The sequence below is a fragment of the Notothenia rossii genome (assembly GCF_949606895.1).
Source record: "Notothenia rossii genome assembly, chromosome: 4".
Classification (NCBI taxonomy): Eukaryota; Metazoa; Chordata; class Actinopteri; order Perciformes; family Nototheniidae; genus Notothenia; species Notothenia rossii.
The window spans coordinates 19,435,090-19,456,158 of NC_136902.1; the positions used below are offsets into that span (position 1 = coordinate 19,435,090).

The 21,069-nt window shown below is 39.2% G+C and overlaps 1 protein-coding gene across 2 annotated transcripts; it reads left to right on the forward strand.

Annotated features, from left to right (window-relative positions):
• Positions 1 to 1,889: 1,889 nt before the first annotated feature.
• pkp1a (plakophilin 1a) lies at positions 1,890 to 20,772 on the forward strand. 2 transcript variants are annotated; one of them, XM_079674093.1, is made up of 15 exons: positions 1,890 to 2,352; positions 6,270 to 6,388; positions 9,715 to 9,900; positions 10,039 to 10,150; positions 10,205 to 10,391; positions 10,765 to 10,906; positions 11,047 to 11,254; positions 14,016 to 14,184; positions 14,539 to 14,656; positions 15,815 to 15,964; positions 16,069 to 16,245; positions 16,500 to 16,653; positions 16,743 to 16,929; positions 17,769 to 17,853; positions 18,409 to 20,772. In XM_079674093.1, exons 1-15 carry the CDS (start codon positions 2,169 to 2,171, stop codon positions 18,481 to 18,483), a joined length of 2,253 nt encoding a protein of 750 aa, XP_079530219.1. In that variant the 5' UTR covers positions 1,890 to 2,168; the 3' UTR covers positions 18,484 to 20,772. The 2 variants fall into 2 exon arrangements, with proteins under 2 accessions (XP_079530219.1, XP_079530218.1); XM_079674092.1 differs by having other exon boundaries at positions 1,892 to 2,352; positions 10,039 to 10,391.
• Positions 20,773 to 21,069: the final 297 nt, after the last annotated feature.

Genomic DNA, 21,069 nt, shown 5'->3' on the forward strand with positions numbered 1-21,069 from the left:
TCTGGCCGCAGACATTAGTCAGAATGTTATCTGTCTGGAAAGGCTCAAAGGCTCAAATAACCTACGGCGTCCTGCAAAAACTACATGCAGTGACACACACACACACACACAAAGCCCTTGGCCAGGGTGTGGTACTTGCTGGCCACATAAGCATGCCAACATTGCAGCAGCACAAGAATATAGCCGAGATAGTTCACAGGTTGCTCGTGTTGTATTTCAACTTAAATTATTGAGCCATGATGGAGCACTGATAGTGGTTTAGTTACTAAGTTACTTTACAATCGAATACATCTGTCTTTAAAACGACATGGGCTTTGTTTTTTTGGTCAGTTTAACTATACTGCATAATCCTACCTGATCTAAGGAATTTCACACTATCTGACCATAAAACTAATGTTTGACTCATGTTTCTCCCTCTATCAGATAAAAACTAGGAATATAGACTTCATATGCACCGAGTTCTTTTTCCTTGTCATTAACACTTCAAAGATATATTACGCACATGATATGTGTTACCTTGGCAGGTTTAAGGAGAAGGGTGTGGTGGGAAAGTGTAACCTGCAGAAACGTAGCCAAAACATTCCGGTTAAGCAGAAAGCATGTGCTTGATGTGTCGTCTCCTTCTTTTTTTTCTCTCTTCTAACTGGCTCTGCTATTCTCAAACTGATTCTCAAACTCCTGCCCTGACATCACATCTGGCATTGAATATTTGCATAAAAGAAAATAGCAGGTCATCAGGAGTTTAGCCAAGAAGCTGTTGAGGGAAAAAAACAGCAGTGTACCTCACACAGGTTGATCAATTTAGTTTGTAAAGATGATTAATAAGGACATAATTATAGTGAGAGAGATATAGACTTGAATACATTTGAGTAAAGTTTATTAAAGCACTATCAATTTTAGTAAAGTTAAAATCATGATGATGTCTTTACCTTTGATTAAAAAAAACATTTTTCCAAAAACAGCCTTATGCCAGCTGACTTATGTGGAGTTACAACCCACATAAGGAGCAATGTATGGATTCAAGATCATTTAACATGGGCATATCGGAAGAGGCGTTTTAAATGGAAATGAAGTTCAGAAATTAATGGAGAAAAAAAAGTAGTTTGCCATGCCCTGCTTGTAACAACATCAAAATGATTTTACTCAGATTTTACCGAATAAGTCAGCGAAGGTGTTAGGTGGATATACCGTTGTAAAATGGAACAAGAACCTATGATTATGCTAGTATTTTTGTATGGTAATTTGTGTTATTACTTCATTTATTTAAAAGTGTTAAAACAAGTCACCAAAAAAATATTACAAGAAAAATCTTGCATTCAAAAGTTAACACTGTGTATTATTGGCAAAAAAGTGTATGCATAAAGTACTTATGATATATTCTGCCTGCCTGTAAGAGAATATTCCAGTCAAATTGATATTGTACAATTTGGCACAATGTATCTATAACGCCTTAAAACATTTTGTTATGAATATTAACAAACCCTAACAACTTGTAAACCCTTTCCTAAAGTGTGGACACATATGTATGACATGTACAATATATTTTTGCAGCAATGCCTTATTCCTAATTATGAATCATCTGAATTATTCTTGAGTGCAAGTCTAGATCTGAGGAGTCAGATACTCTATTATTTCCATTACTCATGCATTAATATAGCTTACATTTTAGTAGTTGGTCAAGGTTTAGCCCTTTTTTTATATTTTATAAGCTCATGATACTGTATATTCAAGTATGTGACCCTAAAATCTATATTATAAGTTATGGTTTGGCTTGAGATGCCTTAATGTATCAGGCTTCATTCCAACACTACTTATGAACTTTGAACATTTCTTGAAGCGTTAACAGAGAGAAAAAACACGTAGGCTACTTATTAAAGAGCAGGCTGTTTATGCTAATCAGCTCAGGTGTGCAGATATTGCACACGGCCCCGCCCACCAGTGGCTCCTGGAGTGAACTCCCTCTGGTCCCACCTCGACAGGGCGCGGTCCCGAGGGTGGAGTCCACCGCCGCTGGCTGATCTCTGAACACTTTGCCAACCTCCAGACTTGGCCCTGTCCGCTGCTCTGCTCACGCTGAGTCGAGCTGCGTTTTTTATTTCGGGTCTGCACTTTATTTGGAAACTTGTTTTCAACCGAACTGTTCTTGAGAAGGGCACCTAGCTGGGAAAATGATGGCTCCGGAACCGCTGCGTTCAGCTATGAATATCCGATGCGTGGAGGACACTTCGCTCGCGGTGCCTTCCGACACCAAGCTGCACTCAGGACAGCGGCGCGTGCTGGATCAAGTGCACACCATCAAGAGAAGCAAGTCAAAACCTGGGAAGAACGGCACATTGTCCCCCCCAGCTCTAAGTATGGAAACAAAACTTTACACATTAACATCACATTAATTAAGAATATCTCCTCATAGTGCATGTTCTAACCTCTTAATTTGGACAGTGAGGTTTTATTTAGGCATCCTTATAGTCATATCACTTTTGCGCTTGTTTGCTAAAATTAAATCGTTTTTTTGTGGTTCCTGGCAATTATGCGTCACACAACTTTCCCTTCAGTGACCTCCTGCAGACAGATTGAATGTGCTATTTTCCTGTGCTGTGTTTTTGGTCAGCTATGTGAGGAAAACAGACCGCTCGTGGTTCTCTTTGTAGATTTTAAGTGTGTAAAACATTGCTGCTGCTTAAAGTTAACTAATTGTAGTTAACTGCGAGAGAAATAGTTGTGTTGAACATGTTGAGGGGGTGTTTAGTCTCGGTATCTATATCGGAGGTGTGTTGGTAACGCCATGAACATAGCATCAGCGTGTGAAATGTGACCCATGGTTAGCTGCTATTAAACTAAAGTGTTTTGTTAGTGTAAGCTCTGGGAAGAGTCATAGTCTCATGATCCTATCCCAGGGCTCGACATTAAGGACATCTAGTTTAGCTCGGGCAATGAAGCCTCACCTGCTGGTTACCCGATCGGGCAATCTATTATGCCAGTATCATGCAGCTCGCGGATCCAGTAATGAGTGACCCGACAGTAAAACTAAAGTTTAGGTAGTTCGAGAGGTGATTAAAATAGCTACGTGTGATATTCTAACCTGAAGTGTGTGTTTTGTCCGCTCACCGCTGCATGATCATGCAGCGCTGCGTGTCGACTCGTCAGCAGCAGCTGATCTCTCTCTCCCGTCAGATTAGACTTCACTCGCATTTATGTCCATATTGATCAGATCCAGCTAGTTCTAGCTAATGATATGACTACCTGCTTATTAAAAGACACCTAAACAATAAGTGTCGCTTTGCAACTGGGTGAGGCCACAAAGTATAGCGCAGCATTATGCATTTGTTTACATGCCCACCGGAACCCCGAGGCGTTACCAACAGATAAACGCACAATCAACCCATACAGGACATCTCTTTCTCCACATTAAGTGTTAGACATTAGAATCGCTATTCTTTGCCTTCATCAGATGGAAAGTGTCTTGACCAACAACTTAAGTATTTCTTATAGCTATGCAGGGCATGCAAGCGAGCAAACACAAACAAGAACAAACAAACAAACAAACAAGTGAAATGAAGAATAAAATTGAAATTGTACAATATAATATTGTGGTGGTTCATCTTATAATTCAGTCTAGAGAATGCACCAGACAGCATCTACAGTAAGACCTGCAAAAATCTAAATGTTCTAGGGGGAGGCCCCCCAAACCCTTCGTGCCATTTCGTCCGCGCGCATTTTTCAGGGCAATCTCTATTGGGCTCAGGGCCATCTGTAAATTAGCTTAGATGGCCCTCCCAAAATCCTTAATGTCATGCACTGTCCTATCCCTACTGTACATGAGCTTGCCACAGAGGTTTCTGTATACAGCCCATGGGGTTTAGCCACACACAGCCCAAACACATGTGTATGAAATTATATTTTAGTCTTTCAAAACCAGTCTGGTATTTGGCTTTTACTTCAACAGGCATTATAAAGTACCACCACAATTGAGAGAGAGAGAGATAAACAACAAAAACTTCGTACTGTGATATTTTACTGTTTTATTGACACATTCAATGCATTCAAGTGTGTGGCTCGCGTGAAAATAATATTTCTGACCTGTTTTAAAATGGGCCTTTTATTCGATTTAAAGATTGTAATTACAACCACTGGTTTAAGATTAAACGAAAAATGTCGCCATTGTGAACCCATACATCCTAACCAGGCAATATTGGTTCATAAAAAGTACCATTTGAAAGCTTGCACCTTTTTTAATAATATACTTTATCCAAATGTGTCCACATACAGAATAGCAAAATTAACTCCATATTTATTTGTCCCTTCAAATTTGTGTTTGTGATTCTGTCTTTTGTGTTATAGCATCATTTAGGAGTTATGAAGTTGTCTAAAAAGAGAGCTAGGTGTAAAGTGACCTCAAGATCTGACAAGAAAATACTTTGCTGTGAGCGAATTTCGACATTACACACAACAGAAGGATAGTCAAACTCAGAATATTAATAAAAACAACCACAAGACGTATGTCTTGCACATACGTCTGAGGCTGCTCTTAATATTCCTATTCCACCAACCTGTTCATAGAATAAGCTAAGCAGTGTTAATGGTTCAATGAGACAGTTGGACCCTCTGGACCGGGGACATTCCCGTTTGCAGCCAAGACATTATTAGATATTTCTGCTGCAGCCCCTACATAATACTAACAAGAAGTTGTGTTCATAGTGATCAAAGATTTAAAGGTAGAAGAAAGAAAGTGTTGCGTTAAAACAACAAGCAGGCCTTCCTGAAAAGACCCACATTTATGAGAGTCTCTATTGATTGAGTTTCTGCCAACACAAGTGACTAACATATGATTTGGCCATGTCTCCCTCAGTGTGCATCTGAAGCTGCTTCTCTTGATCATTGCTTTATTACTTTTGTTAAACAAAAGGTAAGAAATAAGCTAAATTGTACAAAATAAACTTTAAAAAATGTACTAAATTAACAGGTGATATCACTGGAGTGTAACACTTTTTGACGTGGCAACACATTAGTCAATAACTTGAATTAACATGAATTAAAATGATTCTTTACTGTATAATGTACATAGTATAATTGACATAATATTGCACTGTAAGAGATTGGAACTCATCTTCTCCTCTTTGAGTATCGGTATTGGTCTCTCTGCATCCTCTTGTGAAACTCAGAAAATGTATAAAAAAAATACAAGGCTCGATAGTAATAGTGTCGGTTAAGGAATAAAATATATTTAATTTGTTCAGTAACTGACCCTTTTAAAGAGATTCTAAAATGTATGACGGGTCTTTAGTCACGTTGTGTTTGCTACATAGACCTCATGTATGATAACGGTGATTAACGTGCCGTTGTTTTGACAATCATAATCCTGTAATGGTGTGGTGAAGACCCAGCCTGTCATCTTGGGACAATGTGCAAACCTTGCGTTTTGATGAATCACCCAACGAGACAGACGGGCTGAGGTGCCAGCGCACGTTGGCTCTGTGGCTGTATTAAGCTTACTCAAACTGCAGACTGTGAATGACATTATGACAGGTCTGTATGTGTCTGATTGTAGATTGCCAGTCATGCATATCAAATATTGGAAACATATTTCTTTTGGATGATGATCTGAAAAACGACAGATCGATTGTTGACAAGCGAATTATATCATTAACAATAAAGTTCAAATTGTTATTCATTTCAGACATAAGTATTTAATCAGAGGTTATACAGAAACCTTATGACAATCTTGAAAAATATTTAATAATTCAATAATATATATTTTTTTTTAACAGAGTTAAACAAAAGAACTGCATTAGGAGAAATAAAGAAAATAATTTAAGTGTTGTGTATTTTATACCAAAAGTAATGCATTGAGGATTTGCTTTTGAGCTTCTTGAAACTGATGGGTAATGGAGTCAGTACGGTTTTCAATGTTGAAGAGCTCTATCTATTATGGGATGTTTAGTGTTCTCCTACTTTATCAGTTTAGGATCCTGTAGTTTATGAAGGAGAAGGAGACCATTTTTCCATTATGTTAATATGGGTGGGCAGCGCCAGATTTCATCGCCCAAAGGAGGGCAGAGTGCTAACCTGATTCTGATTGGCTCATTTGGGGCATCTTTTTGTGTTCTAATGTAAACCTTTAAATACATTTGAGTGTGGGTTTATATGTCATTTTGACTGTGCAGAGTTCCCTCCATGGGATCAATTAAGTAAAGGACTTTGTTTTGAGCTTGACTGCATGGTATTGTGAGTTGTTGTTCATTTCAGTTTCCACATGTCTCTTCTGTTAACAGGCCCATTACCGCAGAATATGTCAACATGTGAGTTTGGAACCTTCAAGTTTTCTCCGTCCAAAGCAAATGGGTTCTTCGGTCGCGCCAACTCCAGTCAGTCAACAGGCTACACCAAAGTGGTAAGTGCGCTGTTGTTTTAGTGATTGTCAGCGCTAATACCCTTTTACTTTTCACAGACATAACATTAAAGGACAACAATGGTAGTTTTAGCTACTGTTATCAAAGATACTTAAAGGTCACCTATTGTTCAAAATCCACTTGTCCCCTCTGTGTAAAGAGATTCTGAAAGTTTCAGGAAAAAAGATTCGCTCACTTTTCGTCCTGATCCATTTATATAAAAAACCTGTCTGAAAATGAGCTGATCAGATTTTGGCCACTTTATGATGTGGTAACGTTTTTTTTGGCTTGTGTAACCATTAGCCAATCACCAACCAAGGTAACCCCCCCCCCCCCCACACACCTTATCATCTGAATCTCCTCCTAGAGCACCATTGTGTTCTTTTTAACCAAATATTTCTCAGAGGGGCGTGGGGAGGGGCTCCTTATCTTCATCTAAAGTAACAGACTCAGAATCAGCACTTTTGAAACGGAGCTGAAACAGAGGGGATTATGGGATGCTGCAATGCACGATCTATTTGGTATTAGGAGCCAAACACTTCAGAGACATGTTTTGTATATATCTATAATATATTGATGAAAAACAGTATAATAAGGGACCTTTTTTAAATAGTGCATTCCTGTTTTATTTGAGTTACTTCTTCTTAAATCATCGTTTAGGATGTAATGACACATGTTTGCAGTAATCCATCACAGTTATTAGATAATGATGTTTTATCTGCATTTACTTTTTTTTTCATTATAAAAACGGTGCTGTTTGTGGAAATTCAGAATAGGCTTCTTAAATTAAACTAATAACTAAATCACTGCTTTATGATAGCATACCTTTAAAACAATAATATCGAACAAAAAAAATAAGAATTTAAAGGAATAATTACCTTTTTGCTGTCAACGAAAACTGAAAACAGAGAAGCAGCTAGCGTTGCTCTGTCAACAAAAGCAGCCTGCCCGCGGCTCTAAAGCTCTCAAATCAACATGTTATAACCCGTTTGTTAAATCCATAGAAAAATCTGTTAGGGTTTTTCGGTGAAAACATGCAGTAACAGTGCATGTGCTGTGAACACTCGGATACCAAAACACCTCGATATTCTGATCCAACTGTTCAAAAAAGAAAGTTTAAAGTATTTATTTAATCATAGAAACCAAATCCTGCTGAATGGGAGGCCCTCATCTGTGACCGTTGATTTAAGACATTGTTTTAAAGAAACCTTATTATACAGTAGTTATGTTGGTTGAGCTCATGGTGAAACCACACAGGTTTGCAGCTCGATTAATAAAGTTTAATGAATACACTGTCTTATGTGCCAGGCACTTGTGATTTTCTCATTTTGGATATGGACAAATATTTGTTTTGAGTTTTACTGATGTGCAATACTAGACTCCACATTCTACAGTGGAGTAATGTTGACAGTGTGTGTTTGTGTTCTGTGTTGGCCTGACCTACTGACAGTGAGTTGAGGCATGTCTAGGGAGTGTGGTGAGGTGTTGTTGCTGATGAAGGCTCATTATTAGTTCCTAAGATTATGTTCTGGTACTTTGTGTTTCATTTGTGTTACTCTGGTTGTGTGGATGAGGAATGTGTCACCTCAAGCAAATCAAATCCCTAAATCATGTTTTAAAACTCCTTGCAGAGCTGGTAACATTGTTGTCTTGTATATAGCACCTTAAATGACCCCTGTCATACAGTTAACTATGTCTTAACACTGCTGTATTAAATGAAAGCTTTAACAATATAAATATTCATTTAATAAGTGAAGGAACAAATAGATCTGTATGATCACCAAGCAACAACAGTTTTATATATAGAATAACTTATCACCTTAACTCTGTGATAATCTTACTCAGAAATGACGTCGGATAACTAAATGGAAATGTCTCTCAATAACATATTTGAAAATGATCTAGCTTGATTCAAGAATACCTTCGATGGTTGACACATGGCGGTTATGTTATATAAAAAGCTTAACTCCATCAGAAATTACCCTTTGCCAATGGTGAAAGCTTCTGCTGGGCGACAATTCACGTTTCATTTATAACATTTAGCAAGGCATCAGAATCTGAAATCTCTCTGATAGGTGAAAACCAGATATGAATTATAACAAATAAAATGGCTCCTGCTGTTGTTTCTCTGTTGTTTCTCTGCTGCTTCTATTTGCTCTGCTGAATTTGCATCAGTCTCTCCAGTCTGGCCTCTGATATGAGGAAGGCTGTAGCCAAATGAAGAAGCATGCAGCACTCTGAGAGTAAACACACGGTCAGTTCTTATCAAACATGTTGTTGACACAACTCTCCTCCATCATGCTTTTAGCTTGCTTAGTAGCGAGGCTGGCTAGTAACTAAGCAACTAGTCAAATTAAAAAGGGGCAACAGAGCCGGTACATGCAGTCTTCAGTGTGTGTTTGTATATATTTATATATACCTGTAAGTGTGCGTTACCTGCTTCCCCATTAGTAAATATACCGTCCTAATAAATACCACAGTTCAATTTAAGACGCCTACATGTCGGCTGCAGAAGTTGAGAGTTTGTAAGCTAAGATTTGTATGAGTTTTTGGTGCTCATGGGTGCACACTCCTTTCCTTACTAACGTTTGGTGTGTTTAAAGACGGATGGGAATTTTCCTCCCTGGCAGATTTGGGATTTGAATTGTACCTTTTGAAATAAGCCAATAGGAGATCAAGGCTTAGTGGAGAGAAAGTCTCATCTTTAAAGAATTAGCTAGACCTGTTCTGTCATTTTGCCCTTCCTAATTTGAGACAAAACTTGAAAACCTGCTTTGTACACACACCTTCACATACAAAAGGACACACACACACACACGCACACACGCACACACACTAGCGCAAAAAAGTCAAAATAAAATGATACATAAACCAGGCATAATTATGTCAGATTAAAGGGTTTAATGACGTGCTGTGTATGACCTGAACAGACAAAGATTCTCTGTGAGAAACTGCTCAAATGTGCCAGCAGTCTTTTAACACGACTGCCTGAGTTGGTGTCCAATAACGGATATTATGTTACTCTTGTCCGTTTGGTGGTGCACTCTGTTGCCTTCAGCATGAACTGAGGAGGAAGAAATGTGTGCAGGCTTTGTGTGAGGTCAAATTCCTCTGTCTTGGTTTACAGGGGACTACTGTGGAAACTGTTTGAGTAGAGTTTGGTCTAATCTCTTCCTTTTATTGCCACATGGATTGTTACTACAGTAAAACATTAAGGGGATACAGTGATCAGAGAATTGTTACTGCCATCTAAGTATAGTGTAGTACAGTATTTTAATAGGAAATGCTTTATGTGAAAGCCACTGACTTACATTACTTTCTTTTTTAGGGACATACTACGAAGAGCCGCACTCTATCTGCTAAAACCTCCAAAGGACAACATTACAACTCAGGTGGATGGGAACAGAATAACTTTGCCTCCCAGACCCAGACCCCAAATGGGCTGAGATCCGCTCGCAGTGACCCGGCCTTGGCTCGAACATTGGGTGCTGCTCATACAGGCGGAACTGTTATGGTGATCAGTCTTATTATTTCAAAATGTAGTGATACTGAATTGCCATGTTTTTTTTCAGGGAATAGATTATTCAAACAAATATCAGAAATACTCCACAATACCATTCTTTATGAACATTGTATATCACTCTTTTCTCAGAGAGCCAAAGGGCAGGCGGTCCAGAACAACATCATGCAGAATCGAAGCAATAGACAAAGCGTCTACTCTACAACCAGTAACCACCAGATGAACAGTAACCCCCAGACGACCAGTAACTACCAGACGACCAGTAACCACCAGATGAGCAGTAACCCCCAGATGAACGGTAACTACCAGACGACCAGTAACCACCAGATGAACAGTAACTACCAGACAAACAGTAACCCCCAGATGAACAGTAACCACCAGATGACCAACAGCCAGACACACATCGTCCAGCAGCCCTCCATGCACTCTATGACTGACGGCAAGATGGGAACCATCAAAAGGTCCAACATAGAGCAGATATCAGCGTGAGTTCACCTGGCTTGCTCGAAAATTTCAGACAATAAGAGGGGGCTTGACATGGGCAACAAGTTTCTTGTACAGGGTGGTATATGGACTCGTTTACATTTTTTCAGCATATACATATAGTTTGTTGTAGGTCAGTTTCTCAATAAAGTTGATTTATTTTATTAAAGCAGGCCATTCATCATTTGTTGCTGGATTTGGCTGCAGACTTTGCCATGTGCCGTGTTTTTATGCTTGGATCCAATATAAATGCAGTCCATTTAAAAATTAAATATATATACTGGGTTATAAAATGTGCCCAGGTTTCAAATGACAAAAGAGCAACATTCAGCTTATTTTTGTATCGAATTTCCAACTCTATGCCTATTTCTGCAGGGTGAACAGCTCGGTGAACATGTCAGATATGACCCTGAAGCAGGCAATTGAGTTCCTGTCTCAGTCAGATGAGAATTACCAGCAATGTGGAGCCACCTTCATTCAACACACCACCTACAAAGAGGAGAGCACCAAACAGGAGGTCAGTGACACACCCTGCATGTTTGCACACATGGAAGTTGTATATTCTCATATGACATCTGTGGGATGACGGGTCATGATGGTAATCCAACTGGTGCATGCTCTCTGTTTATATCTTTGTGTGACATTTTTGTGTCCCAGGTTTTCAAAATGGGAGGTATCCCGGCTCTTGTGACCCTGCTGCGGAGCGCCAACCCTGGGGTGAGCCAGGCTGCTGCTGGCGCTCTGAGGAACCTGGTGTTCAAAGACCAGGCCAACAAGCTGCAGGTTCAGCACTGTGGCGGGATCGCTAAGGCCCTGCAGCTGCTGAAGGAGTCAGACTCTACTGAGACCCAGAAACAAATAACTGGTAGGACTTTTTTTTTGGGACAGGAACTCAAGATATAAGAATGCCTCTGGTGCCTTTTTTTAATTCAAAAATAAATACATATAAACATGTCAAATATATATTTTAAATAAATAGCCAGTTCTTGGTTTTCAATTATGGATATGATTTCTACACTTATTCAGTAGATAAGGAGGACATCATTCAAGTAATAAAAGTGATTGTAATACAGGTTTAACACAGCTTATGTCATATAACGCTTGTTAAACCACACACATAAAGGCTATGAAAAACCAATTGATCTTCCTCCTTTTCTGAAGCTCCTCCTAGAGCACCATTATGTTATTTTTTACCAAATATCTCACAGAGGTGCGTGGGGAGTGGCTCCTTATTTTCATCGAAAGTAACAGACCCAGAATCAGCACAGGGCTGAAACAGAGGGGTTTATGGGATGCTACAATGATCTGTTTGGTATTTGGAGCCAAACACTTGAGAGACATGTTTTGTATATATCTGAGACCTATAATATATTGATGAATAACAGTTTAATAAGGGACCTTTAATAGTGCATTCCTGTTTTATCTGAGTTACTACTTCTTAAATCATCTTTTAGGATGAAATGACACATGTTTGCAGGAATCCATCACAGTTATTAGATAATGTTGTTTTATCTGCATTCACTTTTTTTTTCATTTTAAAAACGGTGCTGTTTGTGGAAATTCAGAATAGGCTTCTTAAATTAAACGAATAACTAAATCACTGCTTTATGATAGCATACCTTTTAAAACAATAATATGGAACAAAAGAAATAAGAATTTTTTTTAAAGGAATAATTTACCTGTTTGCTGTCAACGAAAACTGAAAACAGAGAAGCAGCTAGCGTTGCTCTGTCAACAAAAGCAGCCTGCCCGCGCCTCTAAAGCTCTCAAATCATCATGTTATAACCCGTTTGTTAAATCCATAGAAAAATCTGTTATGGTTTTTCGGTGAAAACATGGAGTAACAGTGCATGTGCTGTGAACACTTGGATACCAAAACACTTCGATATTCTGATCCAACTGTTAAAACCCCAGATAACAAACTGTCCTTCACTGCAAATATCGCTGCCACAACCCGCTGCTGCAGATACACTCTTTACAACATCAGGAGGATACGTGCCCTCCTGACCCAGAAAGCGACGCAACTTCTGGTCCAGGCTCTCGTCATCTCACGCCTAGACTACTGCAACTCCCTCCTGGCTGGTCTACCTGCATGTGCCATCCGACCTCTGCAGCTCATCCAGAATGCAGCGGCTCGTCTGCTCTTCAACCTTCCTAAATTCTCCCACACCACACCGCTCCTCCGCTCCCTTCACTGGCTTCCAGTAACTGCTAGAATCCACTTCAATACACTGGTACCAGCGTACCATGCTGTGAATGGATCAGGCCCTTCCTACATCCAGGACATGGTTAAACCGTACACCCCAGCACGTGCACTGCTCTCTGCATCAGCCAAACAGCTCGCTGCACCCGCACTGCGAGGGGGACCCAAGTTCCCATCAGCAAAAACACATGGGTTTGCTATCCTTGCTCCAAAATGGTGGAATGAGCTCCCCATTGAAATCAGGACAGCAGAAAGCTTACACATCTTCCGGCGCAGACTGAAAACTCATCTCTTTCGACTCCACTTCGAGCGATAGAATTACTAACAAAGCACTTCTATACTAATAAAGGACTGGCTTATCTAAAGCCAGTTGAGTAGCACTTGAAATGTTTGGCTCTATGAAACCTGATGTACTTATATGATTCTGTTTTCTTCAAGTTTGTATCTTCTTGATCGAATGCACTTACAGTATTGTAAGTCACTTTGGATAAAAGCGTCAGCTAAATGCAATGTAAAAAAAAAATGTTTAAATTATTTATTTGATCATAGAAACCAAATCCTGCTGAATGGGAGGCCCTCATCTGTGACCGTTGATTTAAGACATTGTTTTAAAGAAACCTTATTATACAGTAGTTATGTTGGTTGAGCTCATGGTGAAACCACACAGGTGTGCAGCTTGATTTCATAAAGTTGACTACACTGTCTTATGTGCCAGGCACGTGTGATTTTCTAATTTTGGATATGGATAAATATTTGTTTTGAGTTTTACTGATGTGCAATACTAGACTCCACATTCTACAGTGGAGTAATGTTGTGTGTGTGTGTGTTAAAATGCATGCTCTGTGTTTGCCTGGCCTGACCTACTGACAGTGAGTTGAGGCATGTCTAGGGAGTGTGGTGAGGTGTTGTTGCTGATGAAGATTAGGTTCTGGTACTTGGTGTATCATTTGTGTTACTCTGGTTGTGTGGATGAGGAATCTTTCACCTCAAGCAAATCAAATCCCTAAATCACGTTTTAAAGCCCCTTGCAGAGCTGGTAACATTTGTGTCTTGTCTTGTATACAGCACCTTAAATGACCCCTGTCATACAGTAAACTATGTCTTAACACTGCTGTATTAAATGAAATCTTTAACAATATAAATATTCATTTAATAAGTGAAGGAACAAATAGATCTATATGATCACCAAGCAACAACAGTTACCCAACCTCCAACCCAATTGAGCTACCTCCTTTTTGTACCATACACATTTTCAGGAGCAATACTTGTCCAGTACCACACCAAAGCCAAATCTCTTTCATAACTTTCTTTTAACAATGGTTCTTTGACCATCCACTTCAGAGAAAAACATTGATTTAAAAATAATAATGGCAGCAACATGATGCAGCTTAGTTGTAACTCCACCTGTCTTGCCGTTTTTTAGGACTGCTCTGGAACCTGTCCTCTGCCGACGAGCTGAAGGAAGAACTGATTGCTACAGCGCTGCCCGCCCTGACGGAGAACGTGGTGGAACCTTTCACCTGCTGGTCAGAAAAAAGCACCAACAACAATATCCACCCTGATGTCTTCTACAGCGCCACAGGGTGCCTGCGGTGAGAACACTTCATTCATCAGAGCCTCTGGTGTTAGATTGTTATGCTTTCAGGGCAGAGATCAGGTAGTTCACAACAAGTATAGTGAAATAGAGAAACATTTTGATGTCACAAACATCGTTGTCAAGGCTTCACAAAGCCAATGGATGATCAATTAGTTATGAAATGGTTTAAGTCATTTTTGAACAGAAGTGCCAAACTTTTTCAGTTTTTTTGTAGGAATGTTGGATATTGTGTGCTGATGTAATATTTTTGCATCTTTAGTTGAGGCACTCACAATTCTGTGTTGTTATTTTATTTGAGACGAGTAGGTGTTTCCTTTTGGATTTCAATGAATGATTGAAATGTGTTTAGGAACCTGAGCTCCGGCAGAAAGAAGGACAGAAAGGCAATGAGAGATTGCAGCGGCCTAATCAACTCCCTCATGAGTTACATCCAGTCCTGTGTGGCGGAGGACAACCCTGATGACAAGGTAAACTTTCTCATCTTTCTCATCTGTCGGTCAGCAGTCTCATTTGTACCCAGCACCTTCATCTTTTTCACATTGTCTCTCTAACACTTAATTATGGATGTGTGAGCACGCAAGACCAGTTTTTTTTTTTGATTCATGTCTGGTCCTGTATTCTAGTTCCCTCCTGTAGAACTACAAGTGTCTTACAAAGTGATTTCAGTCTCATTACATAGCATATACTTAATCCGCACGCACAATACAATAAAAGTACACATGAACACTGCAGGCGTGTGTATACATTTAGCTGATGCTCTGATAGGAATTTATTTTGGGTGTGAACGTGTTCTAATTATATATGTGTAGCTCTCTGTTTACTTCTTGTAATGAAGCAGAGGGGGAATTTATCTTGTGTCAGCCTCAAGTTATTTATTTTTGTTTCCTGGTTTCGGATGAGGACGGTTGCTGCGCTTTATGCGTGTGAATCACTTTAAATTCCCCTTGTAGTTGAAATGTTGTATACTTTATAAACAGTCTTGCATTGATGGTATTATTAATATATATATATATATATATATATATATATACTGTACTGCACACATTTAATTGTATCTCTATATTGTCTTCATTTGAGTTGTTTACTTGTTCAAAAGATTTTACTTTTCATCGAGCGTAATTAACTGAATTTAATGAAATAAAAAGAGAAACTGACATTTAGGACCTTGATCAATGTTTTCTTACTCGATTGGGAATATCAATCACAAATAAAAAGACCTGAAACACGTTTCCATATCCACCATTTAGGCTCGACAAATGCTCGTAAAAGGAAATTCAAAGTGTATTCTGCCTGGGAATCTTTTCTTCTTGTCATCAGTCATGTCATTCCAGTCACTTCCTTCATTATGGAGATCTAGAAAAGGCAGTGCTCTGTTTTATCTTCCCTGTAGAAGTCATTTCAAATGCTTTTCTTTAAGTTTGACTGAGACTATATAGTTCCCTTGAGATCCAGATGTTAAATAATAAACCACAAATGGAGTCTTAGTAACTAATGCGAGTTCCTCATATTGTATTTGCTCCATGTTCTCTTTTAAACACTGTGGCAAATGACGTAAAGAGATACTGCAGTTACATTGAAAAAGAACATCTGCTATGCAATGAACTTAATCATCTCCTCTCCTCTAGTCTGTGGAGAACTGTGCATGCATCCTCCATAACTTGAGCTACCAGCTGGAGGAAGAGTCCCCTGGGTGCTACAGCAAGTTCCAACCTGTGGGGAAGAAAAGCTCCACGGTTGGATGCTTCAGCCCCAAGAGCAGCAAGGCCCAAAAGGAGGTGGGCAACAACCTCCAAACCTACACTTCAGGAGTGTTGGTCAAATCATGACCAGCCTTTATTCCAGGCAGCCTTCTCATCTCCTTCTCTTCCTTTCTCCTCAGATTTCACTTGACGCGGTACGGGGGATGCCGGAGGAGAGCACCCCGACAGGTGTGAACTGGTTGTGCCACCCCAAAGCCATGCAGACCTATATGTCTCTGCTGGGCTCGTCCCAGAAAGATGCCACCCTGGAAGCCTGCTGCGGGGCCCTGCAGAACCTCACTGCCTTAAAGGGAGCGGTGAGGACAAAAACATCAATGATTAGGACTTCCATTTGTGTGTTGGGTTTTATCAGACATTCAGGATTATCTCAGATTCATTTGAACAAGGCTAAGAGCAACAGGGGCGGAGATGTGGAAGGAATAATGAGTATAACTCACAATAAGGACTGAAAGGGAAAGTGAAATGCATGCACATGTCAAATAATTACAAAGACAGCTGCATTTTGTATCACAAATTACTGATCTTTCTGCGTTGTTTGCTTCCCTTCCAGGGGTCCAGTTCCATGAGTCAGTTAATGGTTCAAAAGCTGGGGGCTCTCATGCACCTTCGACCCCTTTTAAAATCTTCCAACCCGGGCCTGCAGAAGACTGCCATGTCTCTGCTGGGTAACATGTCTCGGACCAGCAGTTTGCAGACCTCCATGGGTGAGGAAAAGTGTGACATGTTGTTTTTTCGCAGACAGAAGATACATGAATGTTTATTGATTTGACTGTTTCCTTTGTCTTCTCTGCAGCAAAGCAGATCCTGCCTGACATCACCAGCCTCCTCTCCTCTAGCCCCAAAGAGATGGGAAACTCCGACGACACCATAACATCAGCTTGCAACACAGCACGCAATCTGATGTTTGCGGACAGTGAGGTCAGCAAGAAATTCGTCGATAATGATCTGGTGTCAGCCATGACCGAGCTCAGCAAGAACACGTGAGTTTTAATTGGTTTATAACTCGGCTAAATTCAGCTTTCATAGCTGTGACAAACTTCAATGGAGCTGTTGTGTTTCATAGGTTTTACACAAATAACTTGTTTGCCTTAAACGGTTGTTTCAACCATATTTTAACCTTTTCACTAACCATTTATTCAGTATATTTGTCCATATTTTCACTTCTACACTGACTTTTATGCCTCCACCCTTATACAATGACAATGAACGGAACATTTTGAGTGTTGCTCAAAGCACTGAAAATACCAGGGCACACCTCTTTCCAGAGAAAGAAATGATGTTACTCTGCCAACAGTTTACCTGGAACTACTTTATAGCATATTCTGTGGATATGTAATATATTATGTTAAGATAAGATATGATGGCATTTTATTATCCAACAACAGGATCAGAGTGAAAAACAGGATTCACACAAGGTAAACAATAATGATAAAATAGAATAAGAAATATAAATGATAATACAAAAATAAAGTGAAAAAGTAACTGTTGAAACAACATATCGCAGTAAAACGTTGAGCATTTGAATGGACATGGATACTTACGGGTTACAGGGTTTAGCCCTTGAAGGACTGTCCGAGGCACTTAGCGCTGTACCGAGGAGGGACAGTGCACAGTAAACAATGATTTCCATGTTTGTTGGTGAGTTAGATATCAAGATATATTTGTTGTAGTACCATCTTGCTGTTGCTATTGCTGCTTATCAACAAAAGGTTATTTTAACACAAAAAAGCTGTCCACTGTCAAATTATTTAAAAAGATGTATGCCTGGAATGCCTTCCTTTGCTGCTTTTCCCTACTGATCTCTGCCTTTCTGTCCTAGGTCTTTCCCAAAAGGCAGCAGAGCCGCTTCAATGGTGCTCCACACCTTATGGAGCGATAAGAATTTGCAAGGTGTCGTGAAAAAGGTAATTCAATAAGAACTGAAATGCATGTGTTACTGACATTCTACGGCAAACACAACACAAACCTTTTGTATCAGTGCATCAGGGTAAAGCTTAGCACATGTTCACACTGCCTAACACAGGCAAAAGGGAGGGGCCAGTTGAAACTGGTGGGATTTTGTTATTACTCCTCTGGCGCACACACACACTCACTTTCCCTTCCTACCTGCCACACCCAAAAGCTCAGTGAACACAGAAACAGTTCACTCGGGAATCCCGGCCGACTAGTTTTGGATAATGGAAGAAAGATAAAAAAAGAGGCAGTGACATCAAGAATGTACCGAGTGAAGGACGGACAGAACGCATTAAAGATATTTAGCAAGTCTGTCTATGACTTGAGCAAAAGTGCTTAAATGTAAACGGTAGCTTATACGTGCCGAAAATCAAGAAACATCAATAGTGACAAGAGAGGTTAAACACTACCATCATTAGCTCCCCTAAGTTACTGACATTGAACATTTTATTTGAAGTAGAGCAAGGACGTTCTTACTGATTTCTTCTCTATGTTTTGATCCACAGCTGGGGCTGGACAAATCAATGTTTATCAATGACTACACCACTTCAGTGCACAAGTCCATGCAGCTCTCTGAGTGAGAGTGACAGAAGAGCAGAACAGCACCACAGAGCTCGAGAGGTTTGATTGCTTCGAAGTACTTGCACCTGTATGTATTCAGATTTAAAGGGTTTGTGGGCCGAAATGAGCTGAATTTGTGTCATGAGGTTTAAAATTCTCTGCTCCTCTTTTCCTGTATTCACTGTGTGTGTGTGTGTGCTCGCAGATGAAATGCAGCATGTTTAGATGCTGTGTGGCCACACCCTTGTAACAAGGAAATTAAATTACATTAATCACGTAACAACCTTGTTGAAAGAGCCTTTCAATTAAGAGTCAATCATACTTTGTACACACAGCTTAAAGAAACAGTTTTTAATTTCTTGGATAATTGGTGTGTTGCATATTTAATTTGCATATATTTCTGTCTGTGTAAATAAAGGGTGAGTGTGTGATTGGTAGGTGAAGATTGCATGGCTGCAGAAACCCAGTTCCTCTGGCTGAGAGCTGCAGTACACCAGACAATGTTATCTGCAGTGAGAGTTTCTAAAGCCATGCAGAGATTAGCTGGATTCATGAATGCCATTGTTGTCCGTCTGTAGTTAAAATGTTCTTATCCTTATCTTTTGCTGACTCAAGGACTGAGTAGCCGAAAAATAGAAAGTAATAAGAAGAATATACGAAAAGCTGAATTGAAAAATACTTTCTGTATTTGGATACTGTGGCACCCCCACATCAAATCTTGTACATTCAACTTAATGTTTTTGTTAAATTGTTTCTGTTTCATTATTTTTTTTAACAAAAACAAAATGGAAACAGCTTTCAACTAAAGTGCCTGAAAAATGTAAGGAATAGTTTCCTTTTTTTAGAAATGTTCTTCTCACCAAGAGTCAATAATAAGATCGATTCCTCTCATGTTTGTGATTTGAATATAAAGCTGCAACCAGAAGCCATTCAGCTTAGCTTGGCACAATAGCTATCCGATTCCTTGAACTGGCTATCCTGCCTCTGTCCAAAAGTAACAACATTTCACACAAGCAACTCTAAAGCTCAAACATCGACATGTTGCATCTTGTTTGTTTAATCTCTCGGGGTTTATGAGCCCTGTAAATCTACAATCTGTGATTTTACAAACAAGATATAAAGAGTTGTGTAAATATGTTACCTTTGCGCTAAGTTAACAGCCTCTGTGCTAATCTAAGTTAGCAGCCGCTCCTGGGACTAGCTTCATATTTATTTCAAAGATTTGAGAGGGGTACCAATCATATCATCTAACTCTTAACGAGAAAGCATATCAATATAATTATGAACTCATAAATCTCAAAAATATCTATGACTTTACATTGCAGTACTAAATCTAAACACCTAGTTCTTTTGCTTTGTCATTAGTTTTGTTGTTGTTTGTTTTTCTTGTTTAAAGTGAGCAATTGGAGTTCTCTAGCTTCTATAGTCTTAGTTATGTTCATGAATATCATACGAGGAATTTATTTTTAAGATATAACATATTAAAAAATGTTAACAAATACTAAGTATTATAAATCTGTTAGTTTAGAATGATATATATGAACTAGTATAGATGTAAACATTTAAATAGTATTTGTTAAAGTATGAAGCCTTCTGTTATAACATATTTTGTATATGATGATAATGATAACACATGAATCTGTAACTGTTCATGGAGTGCCACAGACCCAACATGTAACCCCATCATTATTCCCACTCAGTTATCCCCCTGAAAACCCTTTGGAGTCTAGTTGAATAATTATCAACAGATGGCATAGCTCGACACATTAAGAGTCTTTAAAGTGTGATTCAACAGAAGTCTCTAGGGAGATAATAACGTAGGTCTAATGAATAATGATCTGTCTACGCCCCCTCAGACAGGAGAAGTTGCACAAAACATATTTAAATTATTATTTAAAAAAACATTCATCTTCATCTAAAACTGTCCTATGTAAGGTTTGCTACTTTGGCTAAACACTCTTAAAGGATTATTCCTCTTCTCATAACCCAAATACAAAAGACAGAATATTTCTTTCCTGGAAACTGCTTTTAAATCCTATTAACAGACCCAGCTCAACAAATGTCTGAAGCAAAGATAATGGATAACTCTTTGGGGATTCCCAATGACTCCAACAACACACTGCAGTGAACTGTTTTTCTGCTTTTAGTTGTAAAGTCCTGCTGAGGTTCCTTTGCCTCTGGGAAGATTGATGTCAGTATTGCTTAGAATGTGTTTTGTAATAAGTAAGAAATGTGTGTGTGGCTTATGATTCGGAGCTTCTCCTGTCGCTCAGTCTGTACAGAGAATAAATTCCACATATGAAAAACAACATTGTAAATTGTGTTTTTTTTTCTTCAACAACCAAATTCAAGTAATTGAATATGCTAACAAAAGGTTTGTATTATGTGCTGCCGATGTGAGCACTTTTGGAATAATCCTCATTCTCTATTTTTTCTTAAAGGTATATAAGAGGGTATCTAAAGTTATTCATCCCGAGGGACATTTCTTTGCAGCGGTTACAAACGGTTATAACTCTTGAACTGATTAAGCTTCCAGTTCTTGTTGCAGCAGGGTTAGTGTGGTCTGTGTGTGCATGCCGTTCTCTGACTAAGAGGAGAACAATGAT

Bases quoted from the DNA above. Each gene is read 5' to 3' on its own strand.
- pkp1a (XM_079674092.1), top strand. From the start codon at position 2,169: ATGATGGCTCCGGAACCGCTGCGTTCAGCTATGAATATCCGATGCGTG. The intron at 15,965-16,068 runs GTGGGCAACAAC...CTTTCTCCTCAG, and splicing joins GCAGCAAGGCCCAAAAGGAG to ATTTCACTTGACGCGGTACG. The intron at 17,854-18,408 runs GTAATTCAATAA...TTTGATCCACAG, and splicing joins TGCAAGGTGTCGTGAAAAAG to CTGGGGCTGGACAAATCAAT.